General features: G+C 53.5%; 1 protein-coding gene across 1 annotated transcript; it reads left to right on the forward strand.

Annotated features, from left to right (window-relative positions):
• Nucleotides 1-14,038: 14,038 nt before the first annotated feature.
• KCNK18 (potassium two pore domain channel subfamily K member 18) lies at nucleotides 14,039-24,536 on the forward strand (the record flags this gene model as incomplete). The annotated part of the gene is made up of 3 exons (XM_079793273.1): nucleotides 14,039-14,258; nucleotides 17,382-17,510; nucleotides 23,755-24,536. The coding sequence occupies 3 exons, from the start codon at nucleotides 14,039-14,041 to the stop codon at nucleotides 24,534-24,536; spliced, it is 1,131 nt and encodes a 376-aa protein (XP_079649399.1).
• Nucleotides 24,537-27,056: the final 2,520 nt, after the last annotated feature.

The raw sequence follows: 27,056 nt of genomic DNA on the forward strand, positions 1-27,056 counted from the left end.
ACTGTTAAGCTCACCTGACCCCAGCAGGTGCTCATCCATTGGCCTGCTGAACTATGAGCTTACCTGTGCCCTTCGGCAGAACACAATTGGGACCATATGGGTGTCACCAATGGGTGGCTGATTTAGGAGATAACATTACATAGCTCCTAGCCCTGAGGTGACATGACTGAGCCTTATAACTTGGTTTCTTTATCTTTTCCTAGCTGTACCTAGCACTGTGGTTTGTTTGATCACAAATTCCATTTATTGGACCCATTTTTAACATGCCATGCAGACTACTGATTTATTCACTGCCCCTGTGATGTCCGCCTGTGTCCCACCAGGTACCTGTTACTCATCCTCTGGACCAAATACATGCAGTGAATTGTGCTTATACTTCATAATCTGCTAATTTGCTTACTATTTATACCTCACACTTCTTCTGAGTTTAATCCATCCCATTTGCTTTTCTTGTCTTCTGCAGCATTATTGAGTATTCTCATAAGCTATCGCATACACACATCACAGAACACGTTTCATAAATGCCCACAGTGTGCTAAGCAGCATGCCAGGCAGTCTTCGAATGGAAAGACACAATCAAATAGTCCTCACCGTCATGTGACATGTCATCATGTCCCCAAAGCATGCGGTGGGCAGTCCGGGAGCGCCTCCCAGAGGAAGTGGCATTGGAGCTGAGATCTGAAAGGAGAGCTTCAGAGTCCTGGGGTTCCAGAAATTCCTAACAAATAAACATCAAGGTCAGCTGCTCCCCCTGTCCCCATCTTGAGTCATAGTTGGCCTATTTTCCATCTGACTTTCCCAGGGAACACTACGCTGTTCCAGTCCCCCAAATGCGCAAATGTTATGTTTTACACAACAATGAGAGCGAAAAACACGTATTTGGCAAAAGACACTGCAGCCTAGTGTTTAGGCTTATAAATGCCTCTAACTGGGACCAACAGCCTATAATTAGACTTTAACAATCCAAGAGAGGAGGTACGGGCCCGCCACGGGGCAGATCGGCGCCCCTTTCTTCGGGCCTGCAGGTTTGGTGGGTAGATTGGCCCCCGACTTGCCTCCCACAATAACCGCCCTACCGAGGTAAACATGTCACAAACAAGAACAATGAGATCACCCAGAACATAACACTAATACTATAAACAAAAGAACCACCACCTTGGGCTCTGGTGGAATGAAAAACACAATGTGGACCAACTCACGGAGCGATTTAAAAAACAAATTACTCAGGGCCAAGCTCCTTAGCTCTCCGAACGCCATTTTCTGGAAACCTCCGTGCGATTAGGAGTTTGTTCCTGAAAGGGGCCCGCCTCCGCTGCTTTTTGGACGGCGCTTGCTTCCAGATCGGCGGCCTTGGACAAAGAAGAAAAGGCCCCCACACAGGCTCACCTCCGTGCGTATTCTCACTCATCCCGCCTGATTTTCTCCCAGATCGAGACATTTTTCAGGTCACAGGTTGTTCTAAACAGAGAGTCCGCAAGCAAACCTCCGTCAGTGACATCTTCCTGAAACCTCGGGCTTTTCCCAGATGCCAGAGCCCTCTGATCGCAGGCCAGGCTTCCGCAAGGAGGCCGTTTTTCTTCATTTCCTGGAAAAACGTATACAGGGGAAACAGAGTGCTCGCATTCAGTGTGTTTTTGGAGGTTACGTGGCCCTCCCCCTTCATGTTGTAGATGAGGAAGCAGGCTCCGGTGCAGACTGGGGACATGAGAAACTCGCGGTGAAGAAAGCATAACCTAGCCTTCCACAAATAAATAAAGGAGACAGCTCGGCCGGCGTGGCTCAGCGGTTGAGCATCAACCTATGAACCAGGAGATCACGGGTCAATTCCCGGTCAGGGCACATGCCCGGGTTGTGGGCTCGATCCCCGGTAGGGGGCATGCAGGGGGCAGCCAATCAATGATTCTCTCTCATCATTGACATATCTATCGCTTCAATGATTCTTATCATTGACCTCTCTCTCTCTGTCTCTGTCTCTCTCTCTTTCTCTCTCTTCCTCTCCCTTCCTCCCTGAAAACAATAAAATTAAAATAAAGGAGACAGACTTGGGTATCAAGCAAGATGCCTGGCTGCTTTCTTGTAATTTGCCCTCATTCCAGGAATCCACTTGTCTGACTGGTGGATGAGTAACCGATCCTCAATTAGCTTCCTTTCGGCTTGGCAAGAGGGACAGAGGCAAGGAGGAGCCCACGGTCTAGAAATGGAATGGATGTTTCACGGCAGGGTGACCGGTGTTTGTGGTGGAAGAGAGGTTACATTGGCTAGCCAACTCGAACTGGCCCAAGAAATAAAAGGCCTTTATTGGTCCCATAACAAAAAAGTTCAGGGGAATACTGGCTCCAGGCACGGTTGTGTAGAGACCAATGATATGATAGCCACTCTCTGCTTCTGGGGTTCCTCATGGTGACAAGATTGCTGCCGGACACTCCAGGCCTGCATCCTCCCAGGTTCAAGAGCTGAGAAAGAGAGTGCTCATCTCTTAATGATCACAGCAGGAATCCCAGGGCTTCTGATTGGGCTGTGTACTCATGCCTCTCAGCCAATCACCGCGGCCGAGAGAAAGCGATGCTCCAAATGGTCAAGACCAAGGCGCATGCTCATTCCTGATGCAGGTGAAATTTGCATACTGAATGTGAGGAGAGCGGTTCTTCTGTATCAGGAGGAAGCAGAGTGGGTGCTGGGGGGCAACAACAAAGGCATCTACCATGGATTCCAAATTGGCCACAAGGTATTACTTAGCGCCCTGGTTGGCAAACTGCGGCTCGTGAGACACATGCGGCTCTTTGGCCCCTTAAGTGTGGCTCTTGCACAAAATACCATGTGCGGGTGCGCATGTACAGTGTGATTGAAACTTCGTGGCCCATGCGCAGAAGTCGGTTTTCGGCTCTCAAAAGAAATTTCAATTGTTCTGTTGATATTTGGCTCTGTTGACTAATGAGTTTGCCGACCACTGCCTTAGAGCATCAGCTTTGCAGTGGCAGGAGGACCAGGCCTCGCGGCTCTGGAATCCAGGTGGTTGTCCAGAGAGTCCCCAAGTTCAGGCACAGCTGACTTAATCTACGAAGTGCTGCGATTGGCGTTATCTCCGCCTTGAGCTTGGAAAATCAGTCGTTTTTGTTTGGGGACTCTCGGTTCTATAGATTTGTACTCTGGTTCCTGCTTTACCATAGCCTGTCAGAGGCTGGAAGCCTCGGTTTCTTTATCTGTCTAATGGGGATAATACAATGAAAGTGAAAGCTTTTTGCAAAACATAAAATACCACTCTGAGGACATCAGGGCGGATGGGGAAGTAAGGGGGGGGGGGGGGGGCGGGAAGGGGAGGCGGGGTTCATGCCACCAAGCCAAGGGCACTGAGGTTCCAGGCCATTTCGGATGAGGCACTACCTAACACGTGGGTGAGAACCACGGTGGAAGGGGCCCGCTCATCTCTGAACCCCAATCCTGTTTGTGCACCGCCTCAAAAAGAATATGAGTTTCGGACCCTGCAAGAGGAGAAAGGGAATGCAAATCTTACTCCTGGAGCTAGAACCCAGGTTCCTCAGAGGGCATCGCCCACCCACATCTGGTGTGAGTCTTGGCGGTCCCATGAGGCCTGGGGGAAGGAGAGCAGATGCAGGGCAGCAGCCCTCGGAAGGTGCCACCCGGGGAGTACCTGCCAGAGCCGGTGAGGGCGGTGCTGAGGGTGAGCTCAGAGCGGTGGCTGCAGTCTCCGCTCCGCCCTCCAGGGGAAGGCCAGGGGACGTCTGTCTTTGGAAGCCGTTCTAGGGTTCCCCAGGGGCAGCCGCCACTCCCGGCTGGTCAGCGGTCCCCTGCTGCCCCCTGAGTGCAGCGACAGTGCATCCGGCCACGTTGACAAGTCCGCTTCCCTGCCAGCCTGCTGGCCCCCCTCAAGCCTGGAGCCCACAGCAGCAGGCTGTGCCGAACCCCAATACCTGAGAGCCAGCGCCACTTGCGTCTGCCTCCCTCCTTGGGTTCCCCCTGGGATTCTGCCCGAGGGAGCATCCTCTTTGCAGCTCTGAACCCAAACGCACAGAAAAGGGCCATTTCTGCAGGAGCTCACAACCTGAGCAGAGGGAAGAAGTGATGTGGCTTCCTCCCATGGCAACAAGGATGCCAACTTTGGGAGTTTCAACTATCGTCATCAGCAGGTGGCTTCCGGTGGGGTTTGTCAGCTCTTGGGATGGAGAAGCTCTCCACCTGATCCCCCAGCAGAACCACAGTGCCCCCCCCCCAAACGGAGGTGGCAGCCTGCGGTAAGGGGGGGGCATGTGGCATCGAACAGCCGGCTGTCATTTCCACTTTAATTTCGATGCCTGTTTAACTGTCTGTCACATCCGTGTCATCACCTGTTCACTGGGCGCGTGGAGAGGAGGGCGCCCGAGGGGTGGGAAGGGGACTCCTGTCACTGCTGGGGGCAGAGTCTGGCTTTAAGTTCCCGTTGGAGGACCGGTTCCGGAGGCTGAGGGTCCAGGCAGGGAGGATTCTGGGATCCCATCTTCTGGAGAGAGCACTGAGGCAGAGTTTAAAGGCAGGGCATCTGCTCTGGGATCATTTGAGTCTGAAATATTTGCAATGGAGGACAGCCATTCTGTAAATTTGCACCATTCCGCCATGTGTATTTTTCACATCGCAGCAGTGACGTTAAATAGTTAGGGTTTTTAAAGTGATCTTTGCACACCGGCTAGAAGCAGCAGAATCTCCCACCCCTCTCCTTCAGGAGCGCCAAGGAAGCAACGCCAGACTTGTTCTTCGAGCGCCCTCTGGTGGTCATGAGCGGAATAATCCAGCTCTGTGGGTTTTGCTGGGGTGAGCGGCACAGAGGCCTCCTGAGTGCTCAGTAGGAAGCAATAGGAGGAAAGCTGCTCTACGCTCTCACATGCTCTACCCTCCCGGTGGCAGGGCAAAGGGTCTGCAGTCACCCTCTGCAAGGTGGCCTCCATCCGTTTGGATTCTGAGGAGCTGGAATTCCCGCAGATGCCCGGCCCTGCTGATGGGCACCAGCGTCTGGGGTGAATGAGTGGTGCAGAGCACTTGGAAATCTGCTCTGTGCCACTTTATTTCCACCTTCCTAGATTTATCTCAGTTTCTCAACCCGATTGGCAGCTTCTGCAGGCCCGAGATGGCATCTTAATCATGTCTGAAGGATGCCTCCTGCCCTCCAGCATCGAGCGGGGGCTTTCCCCGAATGGAACTCTGGACCTGGGGCAGGTCACAAGGTGAACTGCAGGGCGCCTCTGAGGTTGATGCTGGGTGACCGCCCGCCTGTCCTGTGCTGTCTGCGTTCTCACAGGTCTTGACAGATGGTGGCGGCTTTGACAGCTCATCGTCCCCAGTCACCGCTCTCGGACTGCCAGCTCTGATCCCGGGCTTTTCCACTCCTGCCTCTGGCTTGGAGAGGGGGGCCGGGAGCAGTGGGTGGGGTTTGACGGCAGCAGTGGGGCTGGAAGGGAGATCGGCCACAGAGATCACAGTGGGAAGTGCTCGTGTCAACACTCAGACGTGACTTGCGCCGAATGCTCTAGAAATGCTCCAGCGAGCAGGAGGCTGTAGCAGCAAGAGTCCCAAGTATGCACACACTGGCCCCGGGTTCCAGGCCTGGCTCTGTGGCTCTGTGGCTCTGTGGCTCTGGGCTGGTCACTGAACCTCTCTGAACCCAGTACCTTTATTTGTGTAACAACCTGGCAGGACATGTTTCCCAAAGTTCCTTTTCCAGATCCAATATTCTCTTCAATGAACACATATATTTTTATTTTATTTATTTATTTTTAAAGTATATTTTTATTGATTTCTGAGAGGAAGGGGGAGAGAGATGGAAATATCAGTGATGAGAGAGAATCATTGACCCACTGCCTCTTGCACGTCCCCTACTGGGGGATCAAGCCCACAAACCAGTCATGTGCCTTTGACCGGAATCAAACCTGGGACCCTTCAGTCCACAGGCCGATGCTCTATGAACTGAGCCAAACCAGCTAGGGCAAACATACATATTTTTAAATGGCTGATGATGAGTTTAGTGGCCCGGGGACATTTGCTGCCATCTCAATGAGGAAAACAGAATCTGCAACTCAAGATTTCCAATGTGTGTTCTCCCTAACTAACCCATAAGGCCATCGCCTGGACACCACTGCCCCCTTGTGGCAGTGAATCTAATTTTGTAGGGCAGTGCTCAGGAATCAACAGTTTATACCGCCTTATAAACGTGGATTTAAGAGGGGCTTGGATAATGTCCCCAAAGCTTTACTCATCCCCGGAAGGAACAGATGCCTGTAACTAGATGAGATGCCTTAGTCATTCATCCCCTTAATGCCCTGCCCTTAATGCCCAACGCAGTAATTTAGAGGCAATCTCTAAGCGGATTTACAACCGGATTCCCTAAATCCACTCGTAAACCGATTCACAGATTAAAAATTGCAAGCTTCTGAGACCTGTATGCTCCTACTTCAGAGGGGATTAATTAAAAGGGGGAAATGACGCTACGCCCAGGCGGTACTTGTAGGTATTAAACATCCTGCTTGTGAACGTCATCTTTTCATTGGAGTAAGATGTACATAACATAACCAGTCCTTTTAAAGTGAACAGTTTTGTGGCATTCAGTACATTCGCAATGCCGTGTCACCGTCTAGCTCCAAAACACTTCCATCATCTCAAAAGCAACTTCCTGAACGCATGCGGCTAGTCCTCATTCCCCCTGGCGCCTGGAAACCACCAACGTGCTTTCCACCTGTGGGTTCACTGAGGCCAGATAGTTCATAAGAGTGGGACCACACAGTAGCTGTCCATGCGTGTCTGGCTTCTTTCACTTCGTGTTAAGGTTTCTGGGGTTCACACACAGTGCAGCATGTGTCAATCCTCCATTCCTTTCTACAACCGAATTCTATGCCCTCCCATCCACATCACATTCCTTGGTTTAGCCACTCACCCACTGGTGGACATTTGGCCGTTGCGATTAGTGCGGGAAGGAGCCTTTGTGTACAAGTATTTGTTTGAAAGTCCCTGTTTTCCATTCTTTTGGGTGTTTATCTAGGAGCGGAATTTCTGGGTCCTACAGTAATTCTGCATTTAGCTTGTCGATGAACCGACTCTTTAGAATGAGGTGTAGATGACATGCTTCAAGATCTAACACTTCCTTGCTTATTCCGCTGGACCTGCCTCGGGGTGTGGGCTGGCTGGTGCAACTTTGCTTGGGGTGGGGGTTAGGGGTTGGGGGCTCTGGGACACACACCTCCCAGAAAATGTCTCCTTTCCGTGCATAGCAAGCAGCCCAGGAGGCTAAACCAATCCAGGTGAACACATTGAAAAGCTTCTTCAGGCCTCACGTCTGCTACCATTTCACAGCCAAAGTCACAGGGCCAAGCCCCCCTTTAATGGAGAGAGGATGTAATACCCACCAGCTCCACTAGGAGGCACTGCAAAGTCACATGACACAGGGTGGGGATGTTTCAGGGCCTCAGAGGCAAAGAGTAAGGAACTATCCCCAGGGAGGCTCATTATCTCTTTGTGAGGGGCTGGGCTTCCTTTAAACGTCCAGCTTGCTTTGTCTAAGTCATGCTTACATTATAGCAAAGACAGCTATGGTCTGGATGCATGGGTGTTTGCACCAGGGGACGTGAGAGGACTCTCTGACCACAGCGTCAGGGCAGCCCAGCATCCTGCTTCTGGGGCAGCTGGGCTCACGCTCAGTGCAGACCCGCTGGCTCCTTTAACCCGGGCCTCTTAAGGAATGCGAATCAGTAAGCGGCATAAATTATTCACTGCAAGGAGCGTTCTCAGAAATGAACAACAGGCCGGAGAAACTGCCCACAGGGTGTGTGTCTTTTCAGGGTTTGGACCTCTGCTCACCTTTGAATGGATGGGTGTTTTTAACTATTAACAATTCAGATTTCAGGGAAGCATGCATCTAGGTTGTGCAGAGATTTCTAGGAGACTGAGTTTCCTTCCCAGCCTCTTCTGCAGGAGCGGGTGGGCGCAGTCTGGCTCCGTGTGGGGACGCAGCAGGCACCCGTGTGCTGTGATCTCAGGGCTCAAGGGCCTGTCCCTTTGACCACAGAGGTCTTTTCTACCTGTCGGTCGAGCTATGAGAAATTCAGCCCCTCTCCAAAACCATTCCGAGGGCGTTGCCTCTCTGGAAGAGTCCAGTCAGAATACAAAACCTCAGAAGGTCAGGAGAGGAAAACTCACGTTTATCGAACACCAATCGTGTGGAGGCATCCTCACCCATAAGGTAGATAAGCTCTTGCTTTATTATTTTTTTAAAATATATATATTTTTTTATTTCAAAGAGGAAGGGAGAGGAAGAGAGAGAAACATCAATGATGAGAGAGAATCATTGATAGGCTGCCTCCTGCATGCCCCACACTGGGGATCAAGGCCGCAACCCAGGCATGTGCCCTGACCGGGAATCGAATTGTGACCTTCTGGTTCATAGATCAATGCTCAACCACTGAGCCATGCTGGCCGGGCAGCTTTATTAGTTTTTCCGTGTAAATAATCAATACATCACAGAACTATAGAACATTAGAAAATAAAGGTTCAAGGAAAAGGAAGAGTCCCTTGCATTCCAGCCATCAGAAGTCACCTCTGGTGCCGGTGTAGAGAATAATCCTCCAGATATTTCGCTGCGCCTGTCACACATGTATTTGCACATTCCTGACCCGTCGGCAGCATTTGGCTGGGGAGACTACTCTGGGCTGTCGCCCTGGCTTCTGAGATGGCAGCCCCCACCATTTCCACCTATTGCTCTGGCCGACCAACCTCAGTGGCTTCTGCAGGTGTCTCCTCTGCTCCCCTCTGTCTGTCGGAGTTTCTCAGCTTTCAGCCATGGACCATCTGTCTTCTCTGCTCACTCTATTCCTGTTAGGAAGTCTCGTTTCCAACATATACCATCCGCACAGACATGGGTCTCCAGTTTCCTTCTCTCTTCTCAGCTCCACTCTAAAGACCAAACTGCCTCCTGACATTTTCACTTGCATGGCTTACAGGAACCCCAAATTCACTTTGAAAAAAAGGGAGATGTTGACCTCCCTCTATCAAAATCTGCTTCTTTTCCATCTCAGAATCGGGACCTCCTGACTTGTGATTTGATCTCTTCTTCCTCACTCCTCATTCAATCCATCATTAAAGTCCTGTCCATTCTGCCTGCACATATATCCACATGTTATGATATCTACATTCTATCAAATCTAAAATGGCCCTAGCCTGTTTAGCTCAATGGATAGAGTGCCGGCCTGTGGACCAAAGGGTCCTGGGTTCGATTCCGATCAAGGGCACATACCCTGGTTGCAGGCTCCTCCCCAGCCCAGGCCCTGGTCAGGGCTCGTGCAGGAGTAACCGATCGGTGTGTTTCTCTCACATCGATGTTTCTCTCTGTCTTTCCCTCTCTCTTCCACTCTCTCTAGAAGATCAATAGAAAAATATCCTCGGGTGAGGATTAACAACAACAAAATTAAAACGTGTTGCTGCTGGTACTTTCTTAATCTTGACAGGAAGTGTCAATGAAATGTTTTTACCACGCAGCCACCTCACAGCTGGTTCATGGTTGACAGCATTGAAAGATGTTCCTGACTGAAGAACACAGCTTGATTTTATGGAAGTTTAAATGTGGGAAAACATGTGAATCTTAGAATGGATGAAATAGAGAATCTTATTCCATCTATTTCTCTCTCTCTCACCACTATTCTAGCCTGATTCTTCTTCCGTCTGGACTTCGTTAGGCCTCACATTTACCCTTATTCACTGGCAAGTTAGCCTCCAAAAGGGTATCTGGACTCCAGTGACTTCTCAGTATCTCCCGGACATCTGGTCTCCTTGCCTCCCCCAGCAAGCCAGAGACACCTTTCTAGAGGGTAAACCAAACACATCACCTCTCATCCCCAAACTCCCCCAAACATTTCCACTTATACCTGGAATACAGTTAACAGCCAGCAATGTCCTACCTGATTGTCCCATCCCCTGCTCCATTCTTTTTTTATTCTTCTATTTATTGATGAGAGAGAGAGAGAGAGAGAGAGAGAGAGGGAGAGAAACATCAATTTGTTGTTCTACTTACTCATCCATTCATTGGTTGTCTCTTGTACGCGCCCTGACCAGGGCTCAAACCCACAACCTTGGTGTGTCGGGACGGCACTCTAACTGACTGAGCTACCTGGCCAAGGCTGCTCCATTCTCATTGTTCTCCGCTCATCACCTTGTTCACTGTGCTCCAGACACCGGGACATTTTTCTCTGCCTCGGATGCATCAAGCTCACTCCCACCTCAGGGCTTCTGCATCCGCCACTCTGTCTACTTCCAAAGCTCCTATCCCGGATCTTTGCATCGTCACCTCCTTCTCATCAGTATGGGGCCAGTTTAGATGTCACTTAAAGAGAGGCCTTTCCCAGACCAGCCTCACTAAAGCCCCACGCCTCCGCCCACCCGCCCCCTCCTGCCAACATCCTACCACATTCTATACCTGATTTATGTATTTCTCTTTCTCCCCTCACTAGCATATAAGCTCCTAGAAGGCAGGGACTCTGTCTTGTTCCCTGTTACCGCCTCTGCATCTTAGTGCTTTGCACAGAGTAGGCATTCAACATAGATGGATGAAATATCTGGTTGGTGCAATGCCCTACTTCCTACTTTCTCTTTTGTACTTCATGCCTCCTCCTAAACGCAATTGCTAGACAGATCTTCTAAAAACAAAAATCTGACCATGTTACTCTTCTACTTAAAACCCATAACTGCCCATTGCAACTCTTAAGTAAGGCTTTGGCAGCGTCCTACAGTAACTGATCGGTTGTATTTTCATTTAATTCAGTTCAAAAATGCTTTCTAATTTCCCCTGTGATTTCTTCTTTGACTCGTGGTTTTTGGAAGTATGTTATTTACCGTAGTTTCCTAGTATTTGGAGATTATCCAGATACCTTTCTGTTGCTGACTTTTAATTTAATTTCATGGTAATCAAAGAACATTCTTTGTATGACTTGGATCCTTTTTCATTCATTGAGACTTGGTTCCTGACCCTGAATATGATTGTTCTACATAGACCTTCCATGGGCACTTGAGGAGAATGTACATTCTGCAGTTTTGGGGAGGAACATTCTACAAATGTCAATTAGTCAATTTGGTCGATAGTGCTGTTCAAGTCTACTATATCCTTCCTGGGTTTTTTGTCTACCATTGTATACAGTATTTAGAGAGATGTATTGAAATTTGCAACTATAATTGTGGATTTCTTTATTTCCCCCTTAAATTTTATCAGTTTTTAATCTCATATATGTTGAAGCTCTCTTATTAGGAGCAAACCCATTTTAAGACTGCTCTGTCTTATTGGTTAACTGACCCATTTACAATTATCAAATGACCTTCATTAACTTCGTAATATTCTTTGCTCTGAAACCTACTTTATTTGATACTAATATAATCATTCTTTTGACCCATGTTAACATTCTCCACGTCTCCATTCTCCTAACCTATTTGTGTCTTTATGCTCAAAGTGTGTTTCTTGTTGATATCATCTAATTGGGTCTTGCTTTTTTTCCTACATTTAATTGGGATATTTAAACCATATATATTTAATGTGGTTATGGTTATGGTTAGCTTTAAGCCTGTCATCTTAATATGCATTATTTGCCTCATCTGTTCTTTGTTTCCTCTTTTTATGCTTTACTAGGAGCCCGTTGCACAAAGTTTCGTGCAATAGACTTTTCCTTCACCTGGCTGCCGGCACCAGTTATCCGCCAGCAGCAGTTTTCCTCTGGCCACCCGCCGATCAGAGCGCCTCCCGCCAGCACGATGGGCCACCCCAAGAGGAACTCTGATCAGGAGGCGCTCCGATCGGCGGAAAACTGGTGCCAGCAGCTACGCAATCGGCCACCCCCGAGTTCCGCCACCAGCGTCTTCCATAGCTTAAGCCGGCGGGAGGAGCGGGGGTCGGGGACTCGCGAGTCCCCGCCCCCCGCTCCTACCGCCAGCCAATCGGCCACCCTGTGTCCCGCCCCCCGCGCCTCCAGCCAGCCCAATCGTGGGCGTAGCAGAGTGATGGTAATTTGCATATTACCATTTTATTAGGTATGATTTCGGATTGAGTATTTTATTACTCTTTTTATCGCTGTTGGCTTATTAGATATAACTCATTATTTTAGTGGCTGATTTAGGGTTCATAATCTACACCTTTAATTTATTACAGTCTACCTTCAAGTTATATATCACTTTACATGTAGTATAAGAACATCAAAAGAGTATATCTTCACACACACCCCCCCCCCCCGACCTTGACGTTATTGTCGGCACACATTTTACTTTTGTCATACATTTAGGCGTTATAAATGTCAGTCATTTAGATCTCATAAATCCCCACAATATGCAATATTATTATTTTGTTTGAACAGCCAATGATCTTTAAAGACATTCCTGAGTACACTACCCAATGCCCTAAGAGTTATGAACTTTTAATTTTTTTTTCAAGTTTGACGGGTGAGAACAGACACTATTCCCAGCCCTAAGTGAAAACCAGGCATTATTCTCCGGAATCCTTTTGGACAGCTTCCTGGCCTTAGATAGTTTCCTCATGTGCATGGTGAATCAGTCCTCTGCTGACGACTTTTGGGGTCGGGGCAGGCGGGAACCCTTTGCAGGCCTCAGGGTTCTTGCTTTGGGAAGCTCTCTTCCTTCTTGTATTCTCTGTCCTAATAATTCCAACTGCACTGGTCTCCCCAGACTCTCAGCTCATTCTGCTCAACTCAGAGACTCCACACAGCTCCCCCACGAGGCCCCATCCCCGTGCCACCACCTGGAGACTGTGAAGGCAACGGCCTGGGCGACCCTAGGGTTCAGCTCTTTTGCTTCTCCTCTCTCATAGATCACTGTCCTTTGGTGCCTGGTGTCCCAATTTTTTAAAAAAACATTGCTTCACGTAATGTCTTTCTTTCTGGTAACAAATAACATTCGTGTTTCTTCAACTTGGCTGGACTATCACCTGTCTTTGAGTTTATGACTTCTATCTTCTGTTGTGTCCAGTCTTCAGTTAAACCCATCCAGTGAGGTTTTTCTTTTTTATATAGATGATTTTTAGAGCAGTTTTAGGAAAACTGAGCAGAAAGTACAGAGAGTTCCCATCTACCTCCTGCCCTAACCGTGCACGACCTCCCCCTCGATCAACATCCCGCCCCAGAATGTGCCCTCGCCTTGGTCAGTCCCTCATCAGGAGCTTCCCCAGGCGAGGGCTTGAAGCTGAGGCAAAGCCTGAAAGATGGAAAAGTTGGAGGCTGTCACACAGCATGCTCCTCATGCTTGCACATAAACCCTTTCATGAAAGGGGCTCTGCACGTGTGTACATCTTCACAGCTGCCATCCGGGCACGCTTTCCTTGTGGCTGAGCCCGGGCACAAGCGAGCAAGTCCCAGTGCACAAGCACATGTCAAGTCCCTGCTGACTTTGCTAACACCCGATTGGCTGGAGCGATCGTGTGGGCAGCCGAACATTAAGGCGCAAGGAAGTCTGCTCTGCCCACACAGAGGGCATGGAAGGTGGGTATGCTACAGGGGGGCGAGGAATCTGGACCAATAATTGGATCCACAAAGGAGAAAGGTCCTTTATCAACTCTGGCCACACTAGTCACTATTAGTACTACCCGCTCACGAGACCAAGGCCCCACAGACAACTCTCAGCAAGGACAATCACCGGACTAAAAACCAAAAGTCAGATTTGGTCCCAGGAAGTCAAAACTGCAGCTTGGAAAATGGGCAAGGCCAAAGCTCAAAGCAACCACCACGCCCTCCTCCCAGAGCCCCTGCCCGGCAGCTCCCGGGCCGGCCAGGCTGCTGGGCCCATGTCTGCCTGGTGGATCAATAGTAATTGGGGGCGCTGGGGGTGAGTTACTCAGATGAACTGAACCTAATGAGTGCTGGCTGCTTCCTGAGTCCTTGGGAAAAGCGCACACACCATCCACTTAGCGCTGGAGCCTGGCCATTCCTGGGGCACGGCCGCCCCTCCTCCTCCTCTTGGCGGGGCCTGGGTGATGCTGCCTCTTCCTCCAGTACCTCCTGTCCTGCGAGCTCCCGGGAGGATGGAGGCTGCTGGGCCGCCCCAGGCCAGGAGGTGCTACCAGCAGGCCCTGGAGAAACTCCTCCCTCGCCTCTGCTTTCTCTGCTCCCTGGTGACCTACGCCCTGCTGGGCGCCCTGCTCTTCTCAGCCATCGAGGGTGGCCGGGACCTGGGGGCAGGTGACCCAGAGTTCGAGGATTTCTTGGAGAAGCTCTGTGACCTCTTAGAATGCAACAGAACTGGTAGGTGGCTCACGGGGGCAGGGTGGGCCTTTTCTCCGTGGGTGGAGGCAGCCCGGAGGGGAGAAGGCTCCCTTGCTGGAGGCTGGGCCTGGGAGCCTGGGAATCCTCTGCACGGAGCCTCCCCATTCCTGGGCAACCTCAGGCAGTGGCTTCCCTCTCCGAGCCTCCGTTTTCTCCTCTGCCAATAGGGAGAACAATGGCCTCTTAGGGTTGCCACGAAGAACGTAGAAGAAGCACTGAGCACCCAGTAGCTGCTCTGGGAAGACCGTTCCCTTCCCACTGCCTCAGCCCCAGCCCCACACAGGCCTGCAGGCTCTGGGGAAGGTGGGCTGCTAGAGATACGGTGAGGTCAGTGGGGGGTATGTGGGGGGGGGGTGATGAAGCTAGGGCTAGGAGTTCCTAGGCTGGTCCTCAGAACGATGCCTGCCCCACCCACGATTCCATTTACAGGGATCAGAAGTCAAGGAACAATCCAACTTGGGCACCAGATAGCAGCCTGCCCCCTACTCGCCTGCTTTCTGTTGCAAGCAGCCTTTTCTGTTGTTGGGCTCAGGGGACGGGGAGAGACCATAAGAAGACCTTGGGGCCTGGTTCCAGTCCTCTCCGCCCTTCTCCCAGCTTGCTGTGTGACCCCAGGCAGAGCCGTTGCCCTCTCTGGGTCTAGAGTGCTGGACAGAAGGGGGCCCACAATCCCCAGGACCCCCTGGGAAGCAGACGAGGTGATACACACCAAGCCTCTTGGAAGGCACAAGGCGCTGTGTCTGTGTCCCGGTCGGTTTCACTTGCATTTCGTCACTGGTTCCCACGGGAGGCAGATCCTCTGCGCTGGGGCTGACTAGAGGTTGGCTGCAGGGGCAGGGTCTCCCCTCTGTGGAGGGGCCTCCCCACCCCTCCTCTCTGCTTCTGTACCAGACAGACACGCACCTGCTCAGCCACCGGGGAGGTGACTTCTGTCAGCGCGGCTGCTCGGACAGGGAGCCACCGCCGGCTCTGGCCTGTCCGCAAGGGCAGGGCTCTCCACACCTGGCCATGATCGGGACCACCCAGGGGCTTGTCTGAAATGCACAGGCCCAGCGCTTCCCCAAACCGACTTAACCATGACCTCTGGGGCCGGGCTGGAGTCTTATTTTTTTAAAATATTTTTTATTGATTTTATTTTATTTTTTAAAATATATTTTATTGATTTTTTTTTTTTTTAACAGAGAGGGAGAGGGATAGAGAGTTAGAAACATCGATGAGAGAGAAACATCGATCAGCTGACTCCTGCACACCCCCTACTGGGGATGTGCCCACAACCAAGGTACATGCCCTTGACCGGAATCAAACCTGGGACCCTTCAGTCTTTAGGCTGACGCTCTACCCACTGAGCCAAACCGGTTAGGGCTCTTTTATTGATTTTAGAGAGAGGAAGGGAGAGGGAGAGGTAGAAACATCGATGAGAGAGAAACATTGACCGGCTGCCTCCTGCACTTCCCTACTGGGGATCGATCCTGCAACCCAGGCATGTGCCCTGACTGGGAATTGAACCATGGCCTCCTAGTTCACGGGCCGACACTCAACCACTGAGCCACACCAGCCGGGTGGAATCACATTGTTAAGAAGTTTCCCGGGTGATTCTGATGCATGGAATGGTGTGGGAACACGGAGCTGGTCCAGACACATTTTGTACCGATTTTCAATGGAGATTCAACTCCTCAATACGTGCTAAGAGCAGGCCCCAAGCCAAACGCTTTTCATGCAATAGCACACTTAGTCCTTACACCAACCCCATGAGGTGGGCATGAATTGTCCCCTTTCACAGATGAAGAAACTGAGGCACGGGGAGGTAAGCAGCTTGCCCAAGGCCGCACGCTAGAAAATGGGGCCAGGGATTCAACCCCAAGGAATTTGGGTTCCAGAGCCAGAGCTTTTTCCCACCATGTCCTACTGCCTCCCTGCTGGGGAAACTGAGGCCGAGAAGGAGGATTCCTGTCCGCAGCTATAGGAACTGGTCAGGGTCAGAGCCGGGCCTAGAATGCAGGTGTCTGGACTCCCAGGCTGGTGCCCAGTCAAGTGAGTAGTGACTTCCTGCTGTGTGCCAGGCTCCGTGACATCCTCTTCCCACCACCCAGAGTCTGGCACGTGGCTTCTAGGAGCCCCCAAACCCACTGGCTGCCTGGCCAAAGGGACCATCTGAAACCCCCCCTGAGGAACCAGGGCTCCCAAACCTGCTTCAATATATATATTGATTTCAGAGAGGAAGAGAGAGGGAGAGAGGGAGAGGGAGGCATCAGTGATGAGAGAGAATCATTGATCAGCCGCCTTCTGCACATCCCACACTGGGGATCGAGCCCACAGCCTGGGCATGTGCCCTGACCAGGAATCGAACTGTGATCTCCTGTTTCACTGAGCCATGCCAGCCAGGCCCAAACCTGCTTCTGCCACGCATCCCAGACACCCTCCGGTGGCTGGTGCCCACAGGTCCCGGTACCATCACCAAACTCCATCGGCTTAGTGACCTCCAGGAGGTGTGCGGGTTGCAGCCATAGCACAGACTGCATTTCATAAAAGCCTTTTGCTTTCGGTTTACAAGATCCCCGTGACAGACAGACAGAAGTGTGTGTGCCCCTTTGCAAGGTGGGAGAGGGCGGCTCGGAAAGTCCAGAAAGCCCTCCAGGGCTCACAACATCCCGTGGCTGAGCTCCGGCGTGATGGGCTGCTCCCTGAGGAACCCGAGCAGGACCTAACTGCAGAGACACTGACAGGCAGGGCCCCGAGAGCCCAGTTTGGTGTTGATGGCGCCTCAAGACTGGGTTGGGGGGAGCAGCCAGCATGGCTCAGTGGCTGAGAGTCGACCTATGAACCAGGAGGTCACGGTTCGATTCGGGGCACATGCTCGGGTTGCAGGCTCGATCCCCGGTGGAGGGGCGTGCAGGAGGCAGCTGATCAATGATTCTCTCTCATCATTGGTGTTTCTCTCTCTCCCTTCTTCTCTGAAATCAATGGAAAAAAAATTTTTTTTAAATGACAGGAGTGGGGGAGGTGGGGCGCTACTGGTCCCTGGGGAAGACTCCCCTTCACCGTGGGGGACCCTGTCTTGAAGGGCGGAGCCCTCTCCCTCACTCTGGTCCTCTCTTTCTCGAGGGATGGAAGACAGGAAGCTGGGCCTCCGGCAGCTGCTGTCCAAGGTGAAGCCCCAGTGGTCCAGCAGGTCCACAGACTGGTCCTTCCTGAGCTCGCTCTTCTTCTGCTGCTCAGTGATCACCACCGTGGGTAAGTTCAAGGGCAAGGCTGGGCCTGGCAGAAAGGCCTGGGGGAGAGGGTGGGGCAGGGGCTGCTGAGGACCCTTGGTGAGGCTGCTGGGACGTTCCATTCATGTAGTGTGGAGGGCCGACCCTGTGCACGGCCAGGCCTACTGCGCACGGGCGGGCACTGCTCCCGGCTCAGGGACACAGCAGGCCCTGCCGCTGGCCCATAAGGCGCCTTTGTGGGAATGAGAGAAGGGCGCCCTTTCTCCGGGGGGGGGGGGGGGGGCAGCCCATGCCTGTCCGCAGCTTCAGGACCTGGTCAGGGTCAGAGCTGGGTCTAGACTGGGCGTAGCCCCCAGAGAGCAAGGTGTGGGCTGGGATCCAGCCCCTTCTCGCCCCTCAGCCGAGTGCTCTTGTCCCAAACACCATCAGCCGGCAGCACCTGCCAGCCCAGCTCCTGGGCAAGACGGGAGAACTCGGGACGGCCCCCATGGTCAGCCCGGGATGTGCTCAGGGCTTTGTGGGAGCACCGACTTGGGGCAGTTGCCCCAGCCTTGAGGGAGGTCCAAGAGGCAGGACTGGAAGTTGAGGCTCCAGTGGCACCTCCCAGTGGAGACACTCAGCACCGGGGCTCCCAGTGAGGGGCGGGGTGGGGAGGTGGGTTTCAGGATCACCAGCACCCCCAGCTGGTTTCTTCCGGAACTGGTCTCATTCGCCTGAATGGGGATACTGCCAGGGTGATGAGTGACAATAACAGCGATACTCCTGAGCACTCAGCAGGGCCTCATATGTGTTACCTTATTTCAATCTCACGGCAACCCCACGAGGTAGATGCTGTTTCTGTCCCATTGGGCAGTGAGCTGGGGCTCTGGCGGGGACATCAAGCCAGGGAGGCAGAGGCAGGGCACAGCTGGACTTTTCAGGGGACCCACAGCTCCAGGGAACACTCTGAGGGGACCACCGTTACAGGGAGCAGTGTCTACAAGGAAGACCCTGGAGATGAGCAAGGGGGCTGAGAGTATGGGGTTTAGTTTGTTGTTTTTTTCTCAAGAACTCCAGGGGACTGATCTAACTGATCTTAACGTTTCTAAGCCTCGGCACTACTGACATATTGGACCAGGTGACTCTCTGCTGTGGGGGCTGTCCTGGGCACTGTGGGATATTTAGCAGCATCCCTGGCCCACATCCACCCGATGCTCTTACCGCTACCTCTTCCTCCGCTGTACCCACCAGTTTCACCAACCAAAAGTGTCTTCAGGCTTTGACAAATGTCTTTGGGGGGCAAGATTGCCCCCTCCCCACCCCTCACTCCCCACCCCCTGTTGAGACCCACTGAACTAATGCAATGGTTACCAAGGTGCAGTCTCTGGACCAATAAGCAGCACATATATCAGCCAAGAATGTGTTAGAAATTCAAGGTAATTCTCGGGCCCATCCTTGACATTCTGAGTGAGAAACTATGGCTGTGGGGCCCAGCAAAGTGTGTTTAACAAGTTCTCACGGTGATTCATCGGCCAAGGGTGAACCTGAGTGGGGGCGGTGAAGGATTGAGAAAAGACAGACAAGAGAAGAAAGCTGGGTCTCAGTGGGACACTGTCCCCTCTGATGGAGAGCTAGTGACAGCGCCATGGACTACAAGCTGTCTTTATTTTATAGCCGATGCCACGAGGCAAAGTAAGGGCGTGGTCAAGATGTTTACAACATTCTCGTGGGTTTTGATCCTCCTCAATTACATGCACCTGATCAAGCTTTGTTTACTTGCAGCCTATATCACTCAGGCACGTGGGGCCACATGTTCGGACCATAGGTTCAAGCTCACAACTACAGCTGTTGGCTATCACTGTGCTGGGAGGGCCCTGCCCTCCACGCTGGGACTTGCACGTGGCCATGAGAGGACTGTGCCCTCTCATCAGTCCGGGGCTTGAACTTGTCCACACACTGTAGCTGCTCTCCACAGATTCGGATGCATGCTAACGTGTGGCAGCACTGACCTGATTTCAGGGCTCTCAGCCCCGGCTACATGTTAGAATCACCTGGATATCTTCTACAAGCTCCGTGCCTGGGCCCTGACCCATGCCAGTCAAGTCAGAATCTGTAGGGACGGGCCCAGGCGTCAGCCTTTTTCAGAGCCCTTGGGTGATTCTAACGGACTCCAGGCTGCGAACCACTGAAGTGATGGAAATGCATTAGCTTGGTTTAAATCCCAAGGAAGCGATGCTATCACCCATGATTTAAGTCAATTAGGACATCAGGCCGTCCAGCAATTACAACTGGAAGAGGATGTTGGGGAAAGTTCTGCACTGCCCAGAATCAATAACGGTGTTGAAGGCCCTGCTGGCATTACTGCTGCCTGCCCTGGGTCTCTGGGTCACCTGCAATGCACCTGGCCTTGATGCTGGGAAAGGGACACCTGCCAGGTGTGAGGTTGGCCAACCCTAGTCATTGCCAATTGGGTCAGCCCCCTTGGGTTAGAAAGTTAAGTGGACACGCTATTAAATACTTACTGCCTAAGTGGAGGGGACTGATCATAGTGGAATATATAAATGCATTAGAAGAAATGATCTGATTTTCCATTATGCAGCTCAGCATCCGGTAATTGGGACAGTCAATACAGGCCCTTCGTTGGGGCTGGGTGCTCTCTGAGACTTGTTTCTGTGGTGTATTTTCTATAACATGGCATGTATTCTGAGTTATAAACATGTCCCACCCAAGGCAGCCACAGACTTTATTTATAAGGTGCAAAGCCCACCTTTGCCGAGGAGAGCAGGTTGGGCGTGTGTGTGTGTGTTGTGGGGGTGAGATCTTAGGGAGAGGAGTACACACCCTTGTGGGCTGTGGACTGTTTGACCCTGGCCAGGTCACCTGACTTCCCTGTTCCATGTCCATTAACTGTGGTAACAATGGTGGTTTTGTATTGCAAGGAATTTTGACTCCAAAAGGCACTTGACTCTATAAATCCCATAAGAAATGAGCATTTTTTTCTTTTAAAAAGAAAAAAATTTGACCCTGGGTCTCCATACTTGAGGATGGGGAATTTTAACTCCTGACTTTCCTCGGGGTGCCTGAGAACTGGGGGCTCTGTACTGTCTGGAAATCAGAGGGGAGAGGCCTGTCCATGGGCCCTCATGGCTGCTGTTGACGTCCTTACGGGCTGATGGCTCTGTGGGTCCCAGGACACCCAGGCCCTGGGCTCCTCCGCCCGGTCGCCATGGCTGGGCCTCTCTGAGCTCCTGCCCCTATAGGAGAGGCTCAGCTCCCTCCCTTCTCCCCTCTCCCCCCTCCTCCATGGCCAGAGTCAACTGCCTCCTTTGCCCTGGCTGCATTGGTTTTAGCACCAGAAGTCCCATGTTCTGGGACACCCCTCAGTCCTGAGCAAACTGGGCAGTTGGCCATTCTATCCACGACCCTCCTCTGTCGCCTGTCCTCCCTCTCCCTTAGACCCCACCCACCACGGTCTCCTCAGTGGTCCTGGGCTTTCACCGAAGCCTGGATGAGAGGCAGTCCTGAGGCCACTTCTGCAACCCCTGTCCCTCAGTGGGAACCCTCCGTAACCTCCCAGCAAGTCCTGCCACGTGGAGCCAACCTGGGACCCAGGGGAGGTGGAACCAATGCACTCCCCCCTCCTGAGCCCAGTGCGCACACCTGGCCCGTTCTGCTGGAATGGAGGAGAGCCGAGCTCAAGGCCCAGCTTTCCTCTCAACTAGGAGCCCCAGAGGGCGTGACCTCTGCCTTGTATAGCCCCCAAGCTTGGGCACAGAGCCTGGCATACAGCAGGTGCTCCATAAATGTGAAATCCAGGCTGGGTGCCTTGATTTTAGTTGCTCACACAACAGCCTGCTCTTTTTTTTTTAATTTTTATTGTTGTAAGTATTACATATGTCCCCTCTTTTCCTCCATTGACCCCCTCCAGCCGGCCCCAGCCCCCAGCCCCAGGCCACCACCCTACTGTCTGTGTCCATGGGTTATGCATTTATGCATTCAAGGTCTTTGGTTGATCTTTTCCCACCCACCCACCCACCCTCCTCCGCCTTCCCTCCGAGATTCCCCACTCTGTTCCATGCTCCCGTGTCTCTGGACCCACTCTGTTCATCAGTTTATTTTGTTAAGTAGATTCCACATAGGAGTGAGGTCATGCAACAGCCTGCTCTTTTACATCTTGTCCTGGATCCCCATCTGGAGTCCCATACCTGCTGAGTGGGGTATGGAATTTGACGCATATCTGCCTCCTCCACTAAACCAGAAGCTCAACGGGGTTAGGTTCCGTATTTCCTCTGCTCACCGTGTGCCCGGCGCCTGCAGTCAGCACTCCATGCGCACACACAACAGGAAGACACATACAGAGCGAACCGCCCTGCCCTCACACGGAGCCTCTGGACCCAGCCAGGGTGGCCTGGAATGCCCCGGGGACGGGTGCAAACTGCTGAGACCCATCGCGGGCCCCGGCCCTCCCCCAGGACCTTGGCACCGTGGGCCACCTGACCATTCCCACCAGGCTGAGCCTGGGCCAGAGCTTCCCGCGAGGAGCTGCAGCCCCAGAGGAGTTGAGGCGCAGCCAGCCTAGCAATTACCTTCCCATTAATTTACATAATTGGGTGGGTTTTCTGTATTAATCATCCTCTCTGGCATCAAAAGTTAAACACGGGCATTGAAGACGAAAGCGTTCCCTCTGTTTGTTGAGGTCACTGAGCTCGCCCATCCAGAAGGCCCAACTACCTGCGCTGTGGGGTTTGACAGCTCCCTCTCCTGCCCTGCTGTACACATGAGGGTGGGGGTGAGGGGAGGGGGGTTCCCGGAGAGCGTGGAGGCCTCAGCCCACCCGCCCCTTTGCTTGGATGACCTGTTCCCCCTGGTTGGAGGGTTCCGCCCCCTTGGCGCCCCTGACCCAGTGGGGACTGAGCCCTGGCAGCCCTGGGGGTTTGACTCCCAACTCCACTCTTTGTCACACGTATACCCTTGGCCACATTGCTTCATGTCTCCCACCTCAGTTTCCCCATCTGCGAATGGTGATAACAACGCCTACCTATGAAGGTTGGCTGACGCCAGCCCAGTGAGTGCTCAGTAGGCAGCTACGTTAGCTCCTGAGGGTGAGGACATCAGCCTTCGCCACTCCCCCACTATGTGTCAGGCACTGGCCCCCTGTAGTCCTGCCTGCTAGTCGATAGACAAAGCAGAGATAGTTGCCCTCATCCTATATAATAAAACCCGAATATGCAAATCGGCCTAACGGCGGAATGACCGGTCACTATGATGCGCATTGATCACCAGGAGGGCAGACGCTCAAGGCCTCAGGAGCTGCCCCCTGGTGGTCAGTGAGTTCCCACAGGGGGAGCACCGCTCAGCCAGAAGCCGGGCTCACAGCTGGCAAGCACAGCAGAGGTGGCAGGAGCCTCTCCTGCCTCCACTGCAGATGGGTGGTAAGGAGCAAGGGGTCCCGGACTACAAGAGGGTGCAAGCCGGGCTGAGGGACCACTTCCCACCCCCCCCCCCCAGTGCACGAAATTTTGTGCACTGGGCCTCTAGTTTACAGATAAGAAACCTCAAAATGTGAGCAGCCAAGTCACTTTCTAGTAAATGGCAGAGCTGGGATTCGAACTGAGGTTGGTAAGAGTCTAGATTCTGGGCTCCTAACCACTTCCCCATCATTTGTGAACATGTCTAGTGCACTAAACCACGGTGGCCCTGAGGGCAGCAATTGCATTTTATTCACTTTCCAACTTCCTACTGTCCTGCATGCTATGCACACGGCTGTGCACACCGAAGGCACGTAATAATTGCCTATTACCCAGACACACACAAACCAAGAGGCCCAGGCATTCGGGGAGGACAAGAGTGGCTTCTTAAAAAGCCAGCGCCTTCCCGGAGGAGGAAGGGGGTGGTGGGTATGATTGCAAGGCCATCCACGCCCCTCACCTGCGCTCACCCTGTCCTAGGTGAGCTGGTTCACCTCACACACACGCTCAGAGATGGCCACGGCAGGATGAAAGGCGGTCAGCTCACTCCCAGTCACGTGCTTGTCCCCTGCCGAGGACATTTCAGGTCAATCGTTGGACATGACCAGCTCCGTCTCCTAAAGAGAAGCTGGTGTCACCTTACTCCCCCACCAAAGCAGGCCCAACGGCAGACAAGCGGATGAGTGCTTTAAGATGCATAGTTGCAAACACATTGTGTCAAAGGTCACGCCAAGGAGGGGAAAGGACAGAAGGTCTCTTTAATGCCTTTTGGGGATGGGGGGAGGCCAGGTGACCAGCCCGGCTTGTCCTCTTTTGCAGGTTACAGCCACATCTACCCCGTCACCAGGCTCGGCAAGTACCTGGTCATGCTCTACGCGCTCTTCGGCATCCCCCTGATGGTCCTGGTGCTCACGGACACAGGCGACATCCTGGCAACCATCTTATCCAGGTCCTACAATCGGTTCCGAGAACTCCTACCGCTCCGCCCTCCGCTCTCCACATGGTGCTCCCGGCTGCTTGGCCGGAGAAGGCCTGCCGCCAAGCCCACGGACCAAACCATCCCCAGGATCATCATCAGCGCTCAGGAGCCCCCGGGCCCCAAGCCCGGCAGGTGTCCCTCAGGCCCCAGCAACAGCACGGAGCTGCTCGAGGGGCTCCTGGCGGGAGACACGCAGAACACACTGCAGCCGCCGCCGCGGGCTGTGCCCCGGAGCAGCTCCTGCCCCGAGCTGGTGTCGGGGCGACGCTCCTACTCCGTCATCAGCAACCTGGATGAGGTGGGCCGGCAGGTGGAGCGGCTGGACGTGCCCCTGCCCGTCATCGCCCTCCTGGTGTTCGCCTACATCTCCTGCGCGGCCGCCATCCTCCCCGCCTGGGAGAGGAGCCTGGACTTCCAGGACGCCTTCTACTTCTGCTTCGTCATGCTGACCACCATCGGGTTTGGGGACACCGCCTTGGAACACCCCCACTTCTTCCTGTTCTTCTCCCTCTACATCATCGTCGGGATGGAGATCGTGTGCATCGCGTTCAAGCTGGTGCAGAACAGGCTGATTCGCGTGTACAAACAGCTCATGCTGTTCTTCGCAAAAGGGACGTATTAGGACCCGCTAAGCCGGGGAGGCGCCACCATGGGCGGCATGGCCCGTGTGGGCGGAGCTGGGTTGCTTGCCTTGTCTTTTGGGGCCAGTGCAGTGAACACGTGGCCCTGCGGCCTGTCATCTGAGACCTGGGGGCCCTGAGTTTAGCCTCGAGGCCCTGAGTTTAGCCTCAAGGCCCTGCAGAAAGGTGGCCAATGCCCTTTGTATCAGGACAGTAGACAGAAATGATCACCAGGCCCTAATGTCCAACTTATTTCCCTGTCTTCATTTTCATATCTTTTTTTATTTTAGAGGATGCTCAGTCACGCTGGGGACAGTGAAATAAGGACGGATGGACGGGGGAAGTGAGCCCAGGCTGATCGGCTTTGGCTAAGAAGTTAGAGCCGTGGTCGGCAAACTGCAGCTCGCGAGCCACATGCGGCTCTTTGGCCCCTTGAGTGTGGCTCTTCCACAAAACACCACGGCCTGGGCGAGTCTATTTTGAAGAAGTGGCGTTAGAAGAAGTTTAAGTTTAAAAAATGTGGCTCTCAAAAGAAATTTCAATCGTTGTCCTGTTGGTATTTGGCTCTGTGGACTAATGAGTTTGCCGACCACTGAGTTAGAGAAATGGGGCCTGGGGTTTGCCCGGGACGAACTACATCGCTGCCCACTGCTGCCCTGGTTGCAAGCCTCGCGGGTCTCTTAGCGTTTAGGAGAGGCATGTCTATGGGGGAAGGAGGGAGCAGGGCGACAGTAAAGGCATGGGCATGCTCCCAGGAGGGAGAGGCAGCCCCTGTCTCCGTTTTTAAAAAACCGTCACCGTATGTAGATGAAACCGCCTAATAGAAGTCACCAGTTTTCTTGCAACCTGAGAAAAAAAAATCACCTTTGTTCTTGCACTTTGTGCTGTGTGCTGAATTAAACCTTCCTGAGCTGCTCCCCGGGGGCCCTTGATGCAACGGAGCGAGTCTGAGCAGCCTCTTTTCTTACGTGACTGCGAGTGCAGGCGAGGCCAGCCGATTCCAGCCCGTGTGGAACACGCCCATCCGCCGAGTGGCGCTGTCGCCCGTGTTCGCAGGGGCCCGGGAGAGTTCCTGACGGCCAGGGTCTGTGCAGACCAGTGTTCTCACTCAGCGGGACGCGGTTGGCACCTCCTGAATGAGTTGGCATGTGAAAGTGTTGACGCTTAAGCAAATGGCTGGGTACACAAGAGGTCTGGCACGCACCCTGTGCCAAGTCATGAATGAGTTGGCACGTGGATGGGCTGGTCTGTGGGGCAGATGCTGCAGGTGGCCCTCCCAGCTGCCCTGGTGCTCCAGCTCCTTTGCCCGAGGACTTTGGCCCCTAAAGCTGGGCATTCACAGGGCAGGCTAGAAGTCCCAAGGAGTCAGGGCTCTTGGGAGCAGCCCTCAACCCATGACTGATGGCACCCAGCTTCTTGCCTCTCCCCTGGGGTAACTCTGGGTCATATTCAACGCTGTCCCCCGAGGTCCCAGCTGCCTGGAGCCTCCGCTGCTCGTGAGAACACCCTGTATTGGCCCCCTTCATCTCCCCTCTCATCTCCCCACTCCTCTGAGATCACCCCTAGGTAACCCACATGCACACAAGTCCTTGTCTCAGAGTCACCCCTGGGGACCCGGGCCCTGGGAGAGGATGTGACAAGTCAGGGTATGATGGTGTCTGGCGGCAAGGACCGCACTTCCCCGAGTGGCCACCAGGGGGAGCCGCCAGACCGCACGGACCCCGCGCTCCGGGCCAGCCGCTGTGCCTGCCGGGCTCCGCCACCGCCCCTCCGGGAGCGGGTGTCTCCCGCCCTGGCCCTCTGAGAGGGGACACCTCCGACTTATGTCCTCCCTGCGGCCCTAGAGAAGGAGGCTCCTCGGACCTCTGTCCCCCGCTGGGACATGACAGGGAAGGAGCACCTGGGACCCAAGGCCTCTGAGCAGCTTTCACGAGGGGCGCTTCCTACTCTTGTCCCCTGTCCTTCAAATCGCACGTCCTGCCAAGCTGAGGTCACGTGTCCACTGGAGTCCCAGCCACTGCACAGTGTCGCCCCTAACCTGGGTCCCTTCCTTCTCTGACCCCTGGCCTCCCTCTGGGAGGTGGACCCGCTGGAGCTTGCAAGACAGACCTAGAACCTTCTGCAGAGCACAGAGGCCCTGTCCCGCTGGGGTGTGCTGGCTGGAGGCTCTGGGAGTGGCCCCACAAGAATGGCGGTGGTGCTGGGGCTTGGATGCTGTCTCTGAAGCTGCCAGGCGACTCTCACCTGGTTGGGCTGAGAAGCCCTGTCTCCGGGGAGGCCAGGGACAGGCAGGCTCTCCCAGGAAGGGGCTGGGGTGCCCCCTGCTCCTGGGAGCGCTGTGGGGACAGACCTGGCTGGTGCCGGCCCTTTGGGGCCCTGCTCTGCTGGTGACCCAGACAGCGGAGGCCTGCCCCTGGGCCCCTCCAGAGAGGAGAGGATTGGTTTGGGCAGCCCCCGTGGCCCTGCTGCCCTCCGGGTTCGGGTGCCCGGCCTGCTGCTTTGATGGGGGGCGAGTGGGGGGA

The sequence above is a fragment of the Cnephaeus nilssonii genome (assembly GCF_951640355.1).
Source record: "Cnephaeus nilssonii genome assembly, chromosome: 16".
NCBI classification, from domain to species: Eukaryota; Metazoa; Chordata; class Mammalia; order Chiroptera; family Vespertilionidae; genus Cnephaeus; species Cnephaeus nilssonii.